The 12,397-nt window shown below is 41.3% G+C and overlaps 1 protein-coding gene across 1 annotated transcript in view; it reads left to right on the forward strand.

The window, feature by feature from the left end:
• SULT6B1 (sulfotransferase family, cytosolic, 6B, member 1) overlaps nt 1–12,397 on the forward strand; it is a 28,386-nt gene that overhangs the window by 4,880 nt on the left and 11,109 nt on the right. The window contains exons 3-6 of the mRNA XM_011936033.1: nt 672–761; nt 4,885–5,011; nt 9,856–9,950; nt 10,069–10,120. Coding sequence (XP_011791423.1) covers nt 672–761; nt 4,885–5,011; nt 9,856–9,950; nt 10,069–10,120 — 364 coding nt within the window. The remainder of the gene's footprint in view (nt 1–671; nt 762–4,884; nt 5,012–9,855; nt 9,951–10,068; nt 10,121–12,397) is intronic.

Here is a 12,397-nt window from a genome sequence, read left to right on the forward strand (position 1 = left end):
GCTGAATGTGTATATTTCAGATTATGAGCGGTCTTGAATAAAAGGGATTTGATACGATTGTGGGAAAAGGTAATTTTTTAAAAAATTACAAAAATGATTGGGAAATGGTAAGCAGGGTACAACAAAGAAATTCAAGAATATTTTAATTATTTGTTTATCTATGATTCTTCATTCCTCATCGCCACAAAGTAAGAAAACAGAAATAAAGAAAAATTGGCCAGGCGTGGTGGCTTACGCCTGTAATCCCAGCACTTTGGGAGGCTGAGGCGAGTGGATCCCCTGAGATAAGGAGTATCAGACCAGCCTGGCCAACATGGCGAAACCCTGTTCTACTAAAAATACAAAAATTAGCTGGTCGTGGTGGTGGATACCTGTAATCCCAGCTACTTGGGAGGCTGAGAAAGGAGAGCTGCTTGAACCTGGAAGGTGGAGGTTGCAGTGAGCTGAGATCGCACCGCTGCACTCCAGCCTGGGCGACAGAGCGAGACTCTGTTTCAAAAAAAAGAAAGAAAGAAAAATTGGAGGAGGAGGAGAAGATATAGTGACAGTAGTGCTGGAAACTGTCATTTAGATACCAAACCTCGGAGTGATTCAACACACACACACACACACACACACACACACACACACACACACATGCACATTTTCACCTTTTTGTGTATATTTTTAAGAGAATGAAAGGCTTTCCATCACCAAGGATTTTGGCAACTCACCTCCACTATGACAAATTACCTGGGTCTATCTTCAAGAATAAAGCCAAGGTGAGTGTCCTTTCCTACTGATAATTCTTTGAAATTTCTGTGTATAGATACTAGATTTTGGAAGTATAACATGAGTTTGTTCCTCCTCATAGAAGCTTAGTAAATGAAGTGTGACATTTAATTTTTTTGTTTGTTTGTTTCTTTTTTTTTTTTGAGATGGAGTCTCGCTCTGTCGCCCAGGCTGGAGTGCAGTGGCTGGATCTCAGCTCACTGCAAGCTCCGCCTCCTGGGTTCACGCCATTCTCCTGCCTCAGCCTCCCGAGTAGCTGGGACTATAGGCGCCCGCCAACACGCCCGGCTAATTTTTTTTATTTTAGTAGAGACGGGGTTTCACCGTGTTAGCCAGGATGGTCTCAATCTGACCTTGTGATCCGCCCGTCTCGGCCTCCCAAAGTGCTGGGATTACAGGCTTGAGCCACCGCGCCCGGCCTTGTTTCTTTCTTGACGTATCTTTGCTATAGTTGCAGTCAAGTCAAATGCATTTTCAACAAGGATATAAAACATATGCATAGAATAAAATGTATTTTATAATCTGTTTTACAGTGAATAATTTTCTGAATCCCGCTAGAATATTTAGAGTGTTTCAAAAACACACAAAAAAATACAATCTAGTAAAATGAGAAAAAAAATTGTTCCTTTGTTTCTTTCTGGTGAGCACTATTTACCTGAGGCCTAAAACTATTTTTTCAAATATATTTAAAAATTTTATAGAGACAGCATCTCACTATGTTGCCCAGGCTGGCCTTGAACTCCTGGCCTTGGGAGATCCTTCTGCTACCAAGGCCTCCCAAAGTGGTGAGATGACAGGCATGAGCCACCATGCCTGGCTAAAACTATTTTCTTTTTGAATTTCACATATAGTAACAAACTTCACAGCATGCATACAGAACTATATGTGCTTTGGCTGTTCTTACCATTTGTTTAAAAATTTTTTTTTATTAGTCAGTATTGATATATTTCTTGTAATTACTAGTTTCTACCGAACTCTTTCTGTTTCCTCTCACCTGGTCTCCCCTCCATTCCTTATTTCTTGGTGCCTTTTTTCTGTCTCAGAAGAAAATGATTTGAATTAGTTACAATCAAGATTTAAACTCCCTGCAGGGTGTGGTGACTCATGCTTCTAATCCCAGCACTTTGAGAGGCCAAGGTGGGCAAATCACTTGAAGTCAATAGTTTGAGACCAGCCTGGCCAACATGGTGAAACCCCATTTCTACAAAAGAATTACTTTTAATGGCAAAAACCCCAATTACTTTTGCACCAACCTACTAAAAATAGCCAGGGGTGATAGCACGTGCCTGTAATCCCAGCTACTTGGGAGGCTGAGGTAGGAGAATCACTTGAATCCGAGAGATAGAGGTTGCAGTGAGCCAAAATCTCACCACTGCTCTCCAGCCTGGGTGGCAGAGCGAGACCTTGTCTGAAAAAAAAAAAAAAATTAAACTCCTGCTGAACGCTAGCAAGAATGCGAGACTAGTGAGATAAGAGCAAAGAAAGGCAAAAGAGGAAAACTGTTAAGATAACTACAGTTTCAATGGTAAGAGACAGGAGGGGAAGCAAAATAAGAAAGGAAGAGTAGGAAAGCAAACCTTAGGGAAGTGGAGGTTTAGAATGAGCAGCTTTGTGGCCATGATACAAGAATCCTAGTAGCTTAAAATGGGAAAATATCTTAAAGGTCATCTGTGCTAATTTCCATCGAGTGTTTGAATTCCACTAAGCAGCTGGACCACGACTGAGCACCTCCAATGATAAAGATCTCCGGTATCCCCTAAGCCAGCTTTGAATAGCGCTGTTAAACAGTTTTTCCTTGTATTGTGTATTTGTAAAGACTGAAATACCACTTTAACACATAATTTCCCCCGTTTAATGCAGTTAACACATTTTTCCTTAGAGTCTCTATAATAAACAGAGCTGAAGTAATTTATAAAGCGTTGGACTTGGGGCACGCAGGCTTTTGAACAGAGTTTCACATTTCTAAGAATACAAGGGCAAGTAGAGAGCAACAGGGACTGGATGCAGTGGCTCACGTCTGTAATCCCAGCACTTTGGGAGGCCGAGGCAGGAGGCTCACTTGAGCCCAGGAGTTCAAGACCAGCCTGGGTAACATAGTGAGACCCCCGTCTCTACAAAAAATACAAAAATTAGCTGGGCATGGTGGTACACTGCTGTGGTCCCAGCTACTTGGGAGGCTGAGGTGGATGATTGCTTGAGCCCAGGAGGCAGAGGTTGCAGTAAGCGAGATCACACTACTGCACTCCAGCCTGGGTGACAGAGTCAGACCCAGTCTCAAAAACAACAACAAAAAACAAGAGCAACAGCAGGGAGGTAAGACGTTGATGTGTGGAATTTGTTCATACTCCAGCCAATTAGCCCTCAAATTTAAATTTATGTCTTTGTAAACTTACGTCTTTGTAAACTTACAGATTGCTACCAGCCAGGCCAATTGAGTGGTAGTTAAAGCCTCAAATATAAAACCCTCAAATGACAAGAATCTACTATATTTGGACTGGCAGCAGGGATGAGTGTTAGATCTAAGCACAAGACAAGACCCAGACCCATTGATCTCTACTCAATTTTATCCTGTTAGTGTTAATTAAATTATTTAGGCAGACAAGGTATTTTGATATCCTGATCCCCTCCCACCATCATGTTATTTACAAATTTGGTAAATATAGCTTCTATATTTTACCTAAATCATTAATTAAAATATTAACTATGACCCAGCCAAGATAGTGGAAGGGCTTATTAAAAACCTCCCAGCAGGTTTACATTAGTTAATTAACTATTTATACCCAGTCAGTTTGTTGTTGTTGTTGTTGTTGTTGTTGTTGTTGTGATGGAGTCTTGCTCTGTTGCCCAGGATGCAGTGCAATGGCACAATCTCAGCAACCTCCGTCTCCTAGGTTCAATCAATTCTCTTGCCTGAGCATCCTGAGTAGCTGGGACTACAGGTGCTCAACACTGCGCCTGGCTAATTTTTGTATTTTTAGTAGAGGCAGGGTTTTTCCATGTTGGCCAGGCTGGTCTTGAACTCGACCTCAAGTGATCCATCTGCCTCAGCCTCACAAAGTGCCAGGATAACAGGCGTGAGCCACCACGCCCAGCCCCCAGTGAGTTTCATATGCCTAACTGCTCCTGCTGCTGGCTTACATTCTTACTTTTTTTGTAGGAGAAAGCATAAGCTACTCCACCTACTAATCTAAAACTATGTTGATAAAACCCAGGTGTTAACTGACTTCTTGTTAGAGGATCCATGTTGCCCCCTATTGGTTACAGTTTCCTCCTTTACGTGGCCCCAAATCTTGTTTTTAGTCAATTCTAGACTTCTCCCAAATGAAAGTGAATATCACAAATCTGCACTTTGCAAAATCCACATCTTTCCCCTTTCTGAAAGGGAAATGACTTCAGCCTGTTCTAGTTGTCTGGCCTCACATGTTTTCGGATTCCTTGGAATTCAGGAACATGCTGGATCATGTGTCCTCCAGTTTCCTCAGTTCTTGAAATGGAAGGCTTCAGGCCAGAAGGCTGAACTTGGAGCAGACGTGTGAGCCTCTACAATCTTTTAGTTCTCTGGGGTTTCAGTTTGTTCTTTACAATGTTTATTTCACGCTACTCATCCAAAGGAACACTTTCCTCATCAGAGAAGACAGATATAGGAATTCAGACGTTCTGTGTCATCTACTCACCCGTGAACATCATACACAGAGAGTGGGCTTTGCCATTCTTTAATCTTCTCTCACCAACTCTAAGACATTATTTTTGTTGTCCTTAACATTATTTGCAATTTTTATTTGGGGGTTTAAACTTTCAGGTCATACTTTTGTGATTATCCTAGTGAGCTTGGTCTTTTTTTTCCTTTTTACATCTTCCATGCATCTTGTTGCCTAAATTCGTTAGCAAGAATCCTCTGCTACAATATCAATCTTTTTCTTCTTCTTTCTTTCTCTCCTTTCCCCAGATTTCCCCATCAGCCACCTCCTGTTCCTCAGTTTCCTACTGTCATTCTTTCTCTCTATATTAACACAATTATGTAATATACGAGTGGACATGATATTGCTCGCTCTGTCAATTTTCCAGATTTCAAAACATAGACCTAAATAAATTAACTCAGTTTTTGCTCCCTAGATACTGGTGATATTTCGAAACCCTAAAGATACGGCAGTATCTTTTTTCCATTTCCACAACGATGTCCCCGATATTCCAAGCTATTGCTCTTGGGATGAATTCTTCAGGCAGTTCATGAAAGGACAAGGTATGGCTGTTGGTAAAAGAATTCTTCTTACTTGAACAGATGACCACATAAATGTGAAAACCCAAATGTGTTTTAGGGTAAAGGAAGAAGATTTAGGTAGCTCTGGGAACCAAAAAGTTACATTTAAATGAACTGTTATAGCACCATTAGTTCTGTGCATCCCACAATTAAATGCATTGCTGTTTTAAAAACCAATTTGGGGCTGGGCGCGGTGGCTCACGCCTGTAATCCCAGCACTTTGGGAGGTCAAGGCAGGTGGATCACGAGGTCAGGAGATCAAGACCATCCTGGCTAACACAGTGAAACCCTGTCTCTACTAAAAATACAAAAAATTAGCCAGGCGTGGTGGCACACACCTGTAGTCCCAGCTACTCCGGAGGCTGAGGCAGGAAAATCGCTTGTACCCAGGAGGTGGAGGTTGCAGTGAGCTGAGATGGTGCCACTGCACTCCAGCTTGGCAGAGTGAGACTCCATCTCAAAACAAAAAACAAAACAAAACAAAAAAAGCAAACTAATTTGGACAAGTCATATGTTGACTATGAGTACAGACTGACCAAAGAGAGCTTTAACAGAGAGTGACGTAGAAAACCATTTGTAGTTAACTTCCTTGTCACTATATAACATTGATAAAAACAAAAAAAAATTTAAAAACCGTGACACATGACACTGAGCTACTGTACCTAAGATATTTCTTTGCTAGAAAGAAAATAAGTTTTTGTAAGAAATAAGTTTTTGTTAAACATGTTGATATTTTGTCTCTGGTTTATTGATAACTACAAGTGTCTACTAATGCTCCAGGTGCTAAAGTAGGGGTTGTCTATGCATTACTTTATTTAAGATTTATAACAAACTATGAGTAAGGTGGTATTAGCTCCATTGTACAGATGAGGAAACTAATCAAAATATAAATCAGACGGGTACAATAGCTCACGTCCATAGTTCCAGCACTTTGGGAGGCCGAGGTGGGTGGATGACTTGAGGTTAGGAGTTTGAGATCAGTCTGGGCAACATGGCAAAACCCCGTCTCTACTAAAAATACAAAAATTAGCCAGGTGTGGAGGTGCATACCTGTAATCCCAGCTACTCAGGAGGCTGAGGCAGAAGAATTGCTTGAACCCGGGAGACGGAGGTTGCAGTGAGCCGAGATTGATCAACTACACTCCAGCATGGGTGACAGAGCAAAACTTCAACACAAAAAATAAAATAAAATAAAATAAAAAATAAAGAAATAAAAATACAAAATTAGCCAGGCGGGGTGGCTAATGCCTGTAATTTCAGCTACTTGGGAGGCTGATGCAGGAGAACCATTTGAATCCAGGAGGCAGAGGTTGCAGTGAGCAGATAAGGCACCATTGCACTCCAGCCTGGGCAACAAGAGTGAAACTCCATCTCAGAAAAAAAAGTTAAATCACTTGCCAATGCTTATAAGTGGCAGTGACTCTATATCCATGAGTATAGTGGCCAGAGACCAGTAACTGATTCCTTTTATTAGTGGCTGCTTTGAGTCTCTACAGTGTAATAAACGGGATATTAAAGCCCAATGACCCTAGAGGAGAAGCTGTTGTCAGTTCACTCTAAGAGGACTACTTTTTAAAATTATTTTTGTTGTATATATTTAAGGTGTACAACATGATATTTCACCACATACATAATGAAATGATTAATACAATCAAGCAAATTAACATCTCCATCATGTCACACAATTACCTTTTTTGTGTTTAGTAAGAACACCTAAAATCTACTCTTTTAACAAATATTATATGGTATAAAATCATTAACTGTCATTAACTGTCATCCTCATGCTGTACATTAGATCTCAAGATACTCATAACTGAATAATTCATAACTACGTAACAAGTTTGTACCTTTTGACTTATGTCTTCCCATTTCCTGCCCTTCACCCCTGTAACCACCATCCTACTCTCTATTATGTATCTGACTTTGTAAAGATTCCACATACAAGTGAGATCACGGTGTATTCTTCTTCTTCTCTTTTTTTCTTTTCTTTTCTTTTCTTTTTTTTTTTTTTTTTTGAGACAAGGTTTCACTCAGTCACCTAGGCTGGAGTGCGGCAGCGCGGCTCACTGCAGCCTTGACCTCCTGGGCTCACGTGGTCCTCAGCCTCCTAAGTAGCTGGGATGACAGGCACGTACCACCATGACCAGCTGATTTTTTTTTTCTTTTTGTAGAGATGGAGCCTCACTATATTGCCCAGGCTCCGTATTTTTCTTTTTGTGTCTAGCTTATTTTGGTTAACATAATGTCCTCCCTCCATGTTGTTGCAAATGATGATAAGAAACTTGTCATCAGTGGGACAATCTATTTTAGGGAGTCTCTGTTTCCCTGTCCATCCTTGGAGAGATTTGTTTTTCTCATTTAACAGGAAGTCTGAAGGTATAGGTGGCTGGTTCCCGGGATCACTGGCCTGCACCTCTGATATTCCCTTGGCCTCTCTCTCCCACTTTTTGCAATAGACCCTGAAATTGGCTACTATCCTTCCAATCATCACCTTTCAGTCATGAAAAAGGAGGAAGGATAGCAGTAGCCAAATGTGTTCCTTAGCTCCACACAGCAATAGTTTTGCCAGAAACCTTCCAGCAGACTCTTGCTTGTGTCTCACTGGGCGGAACCATTTCATGTGGCCACTTACAGCTCTGAGGAAGGCAGGAAATCAAGAAACAGAATTGTCATGATCAGCTTAGACCCAAATAATCAGGGTTTGGTTAGCAACAAAAAAGAGGATGTATTGGATGTTGGGTGGACAACTTACAGTATTTGTGACAGCAAATAAAACACATAGAAACTGCCTGGCTCAAAGCAAGGGCTTCATGATAACAATGATCGTGATAATAATTATATTATTAATAATAGTAATGGCTATTGAGGCCAGGTGGGGTGGCTCACACCTGTAATCCCAGCACTTTGGGAGGCCAAGGCAGGTAGATCACCTGAGGTCAGGAGTTCGAGACCAGCCTGACCAATATGGTGAAACCCTATCTCTACCAAAAATACAAAAGTTAGCCAGGCATGGTGGCGTGTGCCTGTAGTCCCAGCTACTCAGGAGACTGAGACAGGAGAATTGCTTGAACCCAGGAGGCAGAAGTTGCAGTGAGACGATATCGTACCACTGCACTCCAGCCTGGGTGACACAGCAAGACTCCATCTCAAAAAAAAAAAATAGGCTATTGAGTGTTATAGTGAAGCAGGCACTGTTTTTAGCATTTGACATGTGTTAATTCATTTACATCTCATAATGCCCCATTTTACAGATGAGGAATCTAAGGTACAAGGAGTTTTAGGAGTTGCTCAAAGTCACACAGCTAGTAAACAGCACAGCTGATCCGTGTCCACATCCGCACTGTCCAATGTGGTAGCCACTAACCATATGTGACAACTGAGGACTTGAAATGGGACTGGTGCTAAATAACTAAATTTTTCATTTTAAAAAATTTGAATTAATTCAAAATTTTTAATGGATATACAATTCAGTTACTGGAAAACTTTTTTTTTTTTTTTTTGGACATGGAGTCTCACTCTATTGCTCAGGCTAGAGTGCAGTGGCACAATCTCGGCTCACTGCAACCTCTGCCGCCCAGGTTCAAGCAATTCTCCTGCCTCAGCCTCCAGAGTAGCTGGGATTACAGGTGCAGGCCGCCAAGCCCAGCTAATTCTTTGTATTTTAGTAGAGACAGCGTTTCATCATGTCGCCCAGGCTCGTCTCCAACTCCAGAGCTCAGGCAATCCACCCGCCTTGACCTCCCAAAGAGCTGGGATTACAGGCGTGACCCACCATGCCTGGCCTACTGGAAAACTTTTAAGTAAGTGTAATAAGTTGGGTATGTAAATATACTTTTTAAACTGTAAGTTTTATTAAATCTAAACACACATCAAATATTTTCAATAAAAATTTAGCATCCAAATTGAGATTCTCAGTATATGTCTCATACTCAATAGCTTTTGAAGATTTAGAATATTAAAAGAATGTAAAGCGGCCGGGCACGGTGGCTCAAGCCTGTAATCCCAGCACTTTGGGAGGCCAAGACGGGCGAATCACGAGGTCAGGAGATCGAGACCAGCCTGGCTAACATGGCGAAACCCCCGTCTCTACTAAAAAAATACAAAAAACTAGCCGGGCGAGGTGGCGGGCGCCTGTAGTCCCAGCTACTCAGGAGGCTGAGGCAGGAGAATGGCGTAAACCCGGGAGGCGGAGCTTGCAGTGAGCTGAGATCCGGCCACTGCACTCCAGCCTGGGCGACAGAGCAAGACTCCTTCTCAAAAAACAAAACAAAACAAAACAAAACAAACAAACAAAAAGAATGTAATGCTTCACTCATAAATTTTTGTTGGTTACATGATGGAATAAATAATATTTTTGATAAATTGGGTTAAGTGGAGTAAAACATTAAAATTAATGTCACTTGTTTTTTTAAAATTACATATATGGCTAGCATTACATTTTTATTGAACAATGAAGGCCTAGAAAATGTCTTTTTCGTCATTTCTTTCTGGCATTATCTCTGTAGGGTTTCATGTGTCATTCACTATTTCTGAATTTTTTTATCCACCTAAATATTCATGAATGTCTTGTAGTTTTTATAAATCATTTTGTAATTTGCTTAATTTTGTGTTATTTATGAAAAACGTTCCAAAAGATAAGAAAATAAATAGAAATTTAGACAATGCGACTGATTTCTGTCACCTTTTGGTGGTAGGGATTTATAATAATATAAACATATCTCGAGCATATACACATATGTATAGTTTATATTTTATAGCATAAATTAACTATCATTTTAACCTCTATTATTCAACATTTCTTAAAGTCTTCCCCACTGTGTTTTTAGTTTCTTGGGGAAGCTATTTTGATTTTGCAATCAGTTGGAACAAACATCTTGATGGCGACAATGTTAAGTTCGTATTGTATGAAGACCTGAAAGAGGTGAGATTATTATTGATATTTTAGAGCAAAATTTCTTGTAAACTACAACATAGAGCACTTACTTATAATGTCCGATTGTGTGAACAAATATGGTGTTCAATTTTTTAAAATATTCCAGATATATGGTACAGTGCTAGAAAAGAAAACTCAAACCATGCATACATGCTTAGGTTGTTTATTTAACAGAAATAAAATAATGCTTAGCAACTTATTACTAAAAGTGACTGCTTTATTTCCCCTTTATGATGGATAGCTCAAATTCGTAATGAAAAAAAACAACAACAAATAGGTAGGTCTCAGTAGATTTAACTGAACATAAATTTTATTGTGAAAATTTTTCCAGTCAAGTTACTTTTTAAAAATTGTTTATTGATGTAACAAGTATCTAGTAAGTGATTGCTCACCAATTAGGCCCTGGTGATACATCAGTGAACAGACCAAAGATCACTGCCCTGTAGTAACTTACATGCCAGTTGGAGAAGGTGGAAAGAAAGAATGATACATAATAAACACAATAATTTTTAAAATGTATATAGTATGTGAGAAAAAAAGAAACAGCATAGCTAGTGAAGGAAAATTAAAAATACTGGGGTACAAGGCATGGGGAAGGATTGGACACATTCCAGTGTAAAATACGGTGCTCAGGCTGGTATGGTGGCTCATACCTACAATCCCACCACTTTGGGAGGCCGAGGCAGGGGGATCACTTCAGACCAAGAGTTCAAGACCACCCTGGGCACATTTTAAAAAATTAGGCATGCACCTGTAGTACCAGCTACTCAGGAAGCTGAGACAGGAGGATCACTTGAGCCTAGGAGGTGGAGGCTGCAGTGAGCCATGATTAGACTACCACACTCCAGCCTGGGTGACAGAGTGAGATCCTGTATCACAAAACAAAAAAAAAGGAACAGGAAGGTTAGGAGAGAACTTATTGAGAGGATGTGATTTGAGCAAAGATCTGAAGGAAGTGGGGGAGTGAGCCAAGTAGGTAATTGGAGAAGAGCATTTCTGGCAGAGGGAATCAACTGGAGCAAAAGCTGGGATAGACCTGGTGAGATTAAGAGACAGCAGATGTGCCTGGGTCAGCAGAAATAAACCAGGGCTGAACAGCCAATGAGGACAGAGTCAAGGAGGTAGGATGGAATATAAGGGATAGAATGGCAAGCCGCTGACTCTGGCTTTCACTTTGAGGAAAGTGGGAAGCCATTGTGGGATCTGAACAGAGGAGTGATTGGAGCAGATGTGTTTTTAACAAGATCATTCTGGCTAGTGGGAATGAACTGGGGCAAAGCAAATGCTGGGAGGGCTGTAAAGAGAGCACTGCAATAGTCCAGGCAAAGGAAGATGGTGGCTCAGGCCAAGAAGGGACCATGCGGGGCATGAGAAGAGGTTGCATTCTGGATATACGTTGAAGGGAGGGCCTACAGTATTTGCTGCTGAATTGGATGGAGGGGAGAATGGCAAGAGAAGGAGAGAAGTCAAGTAAGCCTCCAATTTTATTGGCCTGGCCAATAATATTGAGGGCTGAGTTGCCATCAATTGAGTAGGAGATGGCAGCAGGTGAATGACTGTCAGGGAGATCAGAGGTTTGGTTTTGGACACATTAAATTTGAGATATTTATTAGTCATCCTAATTCAGAGGTCAAGTAGGCAGTTGGGCATACAAGCCTTGCAAGTGCAGAGAGTTCTGGGCTGTAGATAAAGTCTGGGCATCGCTGACACCTGGATGTGCTTTAAAGCCATGGAAATATATACCTGGGTATATAGATAGAGAAGATGACCAAGAACTGAGTCTCGGAGTCCACCAATTTAAAGAGTTTGGGGAAAAAAAGAGGAATCAGCAAAGGAGACCAGGAAGAGGGAAGGGCTATGAGGTAGGAAGGAAAGCAGAGTCCTGTGGAGAAAGCATGTTAAAGAGAAGGGAGTATCAAGTGCTCCTTAACTTAATTGAGTTTCTAATACCAGTCTTCCACTACATTCTTATACAAAGAAAATGTGGTTTAGGCCAGGCGTGGTGGCTCACGCCTGTAATCTCAACACTTTGAGAGGCGGAGGCAGATGGATCACCTGAGGTCGGGAGTTTGAGACAAGCCTGACCAACACAGTGAAACCCCGTCTCTATTGAAAATACAAAAATTAGCTGGGTGTGGTGGTGCACGCCTGTAATCCCAACTACTCGGGAGGCTGAGGCAGGAGACTCACTTGAACCCAGGAGGTAGAGGTTTCAGTGAGCTGATATTGCACCATTGCACTCCAGCCTGGGCCACGGAGCAAGACTCCGTCTCAAAAACAAAAAACAAAACAAAACAAAAAACAAACAAACAAAAATGTATGGTTTAGGCCAGGCACAGTGGCTCACGCCTGTAATCCCAGCACTTTGGGAGGCCAAGGTGGGTGAATCACCTGACGTCAGGAGTTCGAGACCAGCCTGGCCAACATGGTGAAAC

The sequence above is a fragment of the Colobus angolensis genome, unplaced genomic scaffold (assembly GCF_000951035.1).
Source record: "Colobus angolensis palliatus isolate OR3802 unplaced genomic scaffold, Cang.pa_1.0 Scaffold15, whole genome shotgun sequence".
Classification (NCBI taxonomy): Eukaryota; Metazoa; Chordata; class Mammalia; order Primates; family Cercopithecidae; genus Colobus; species Colobus angolensis.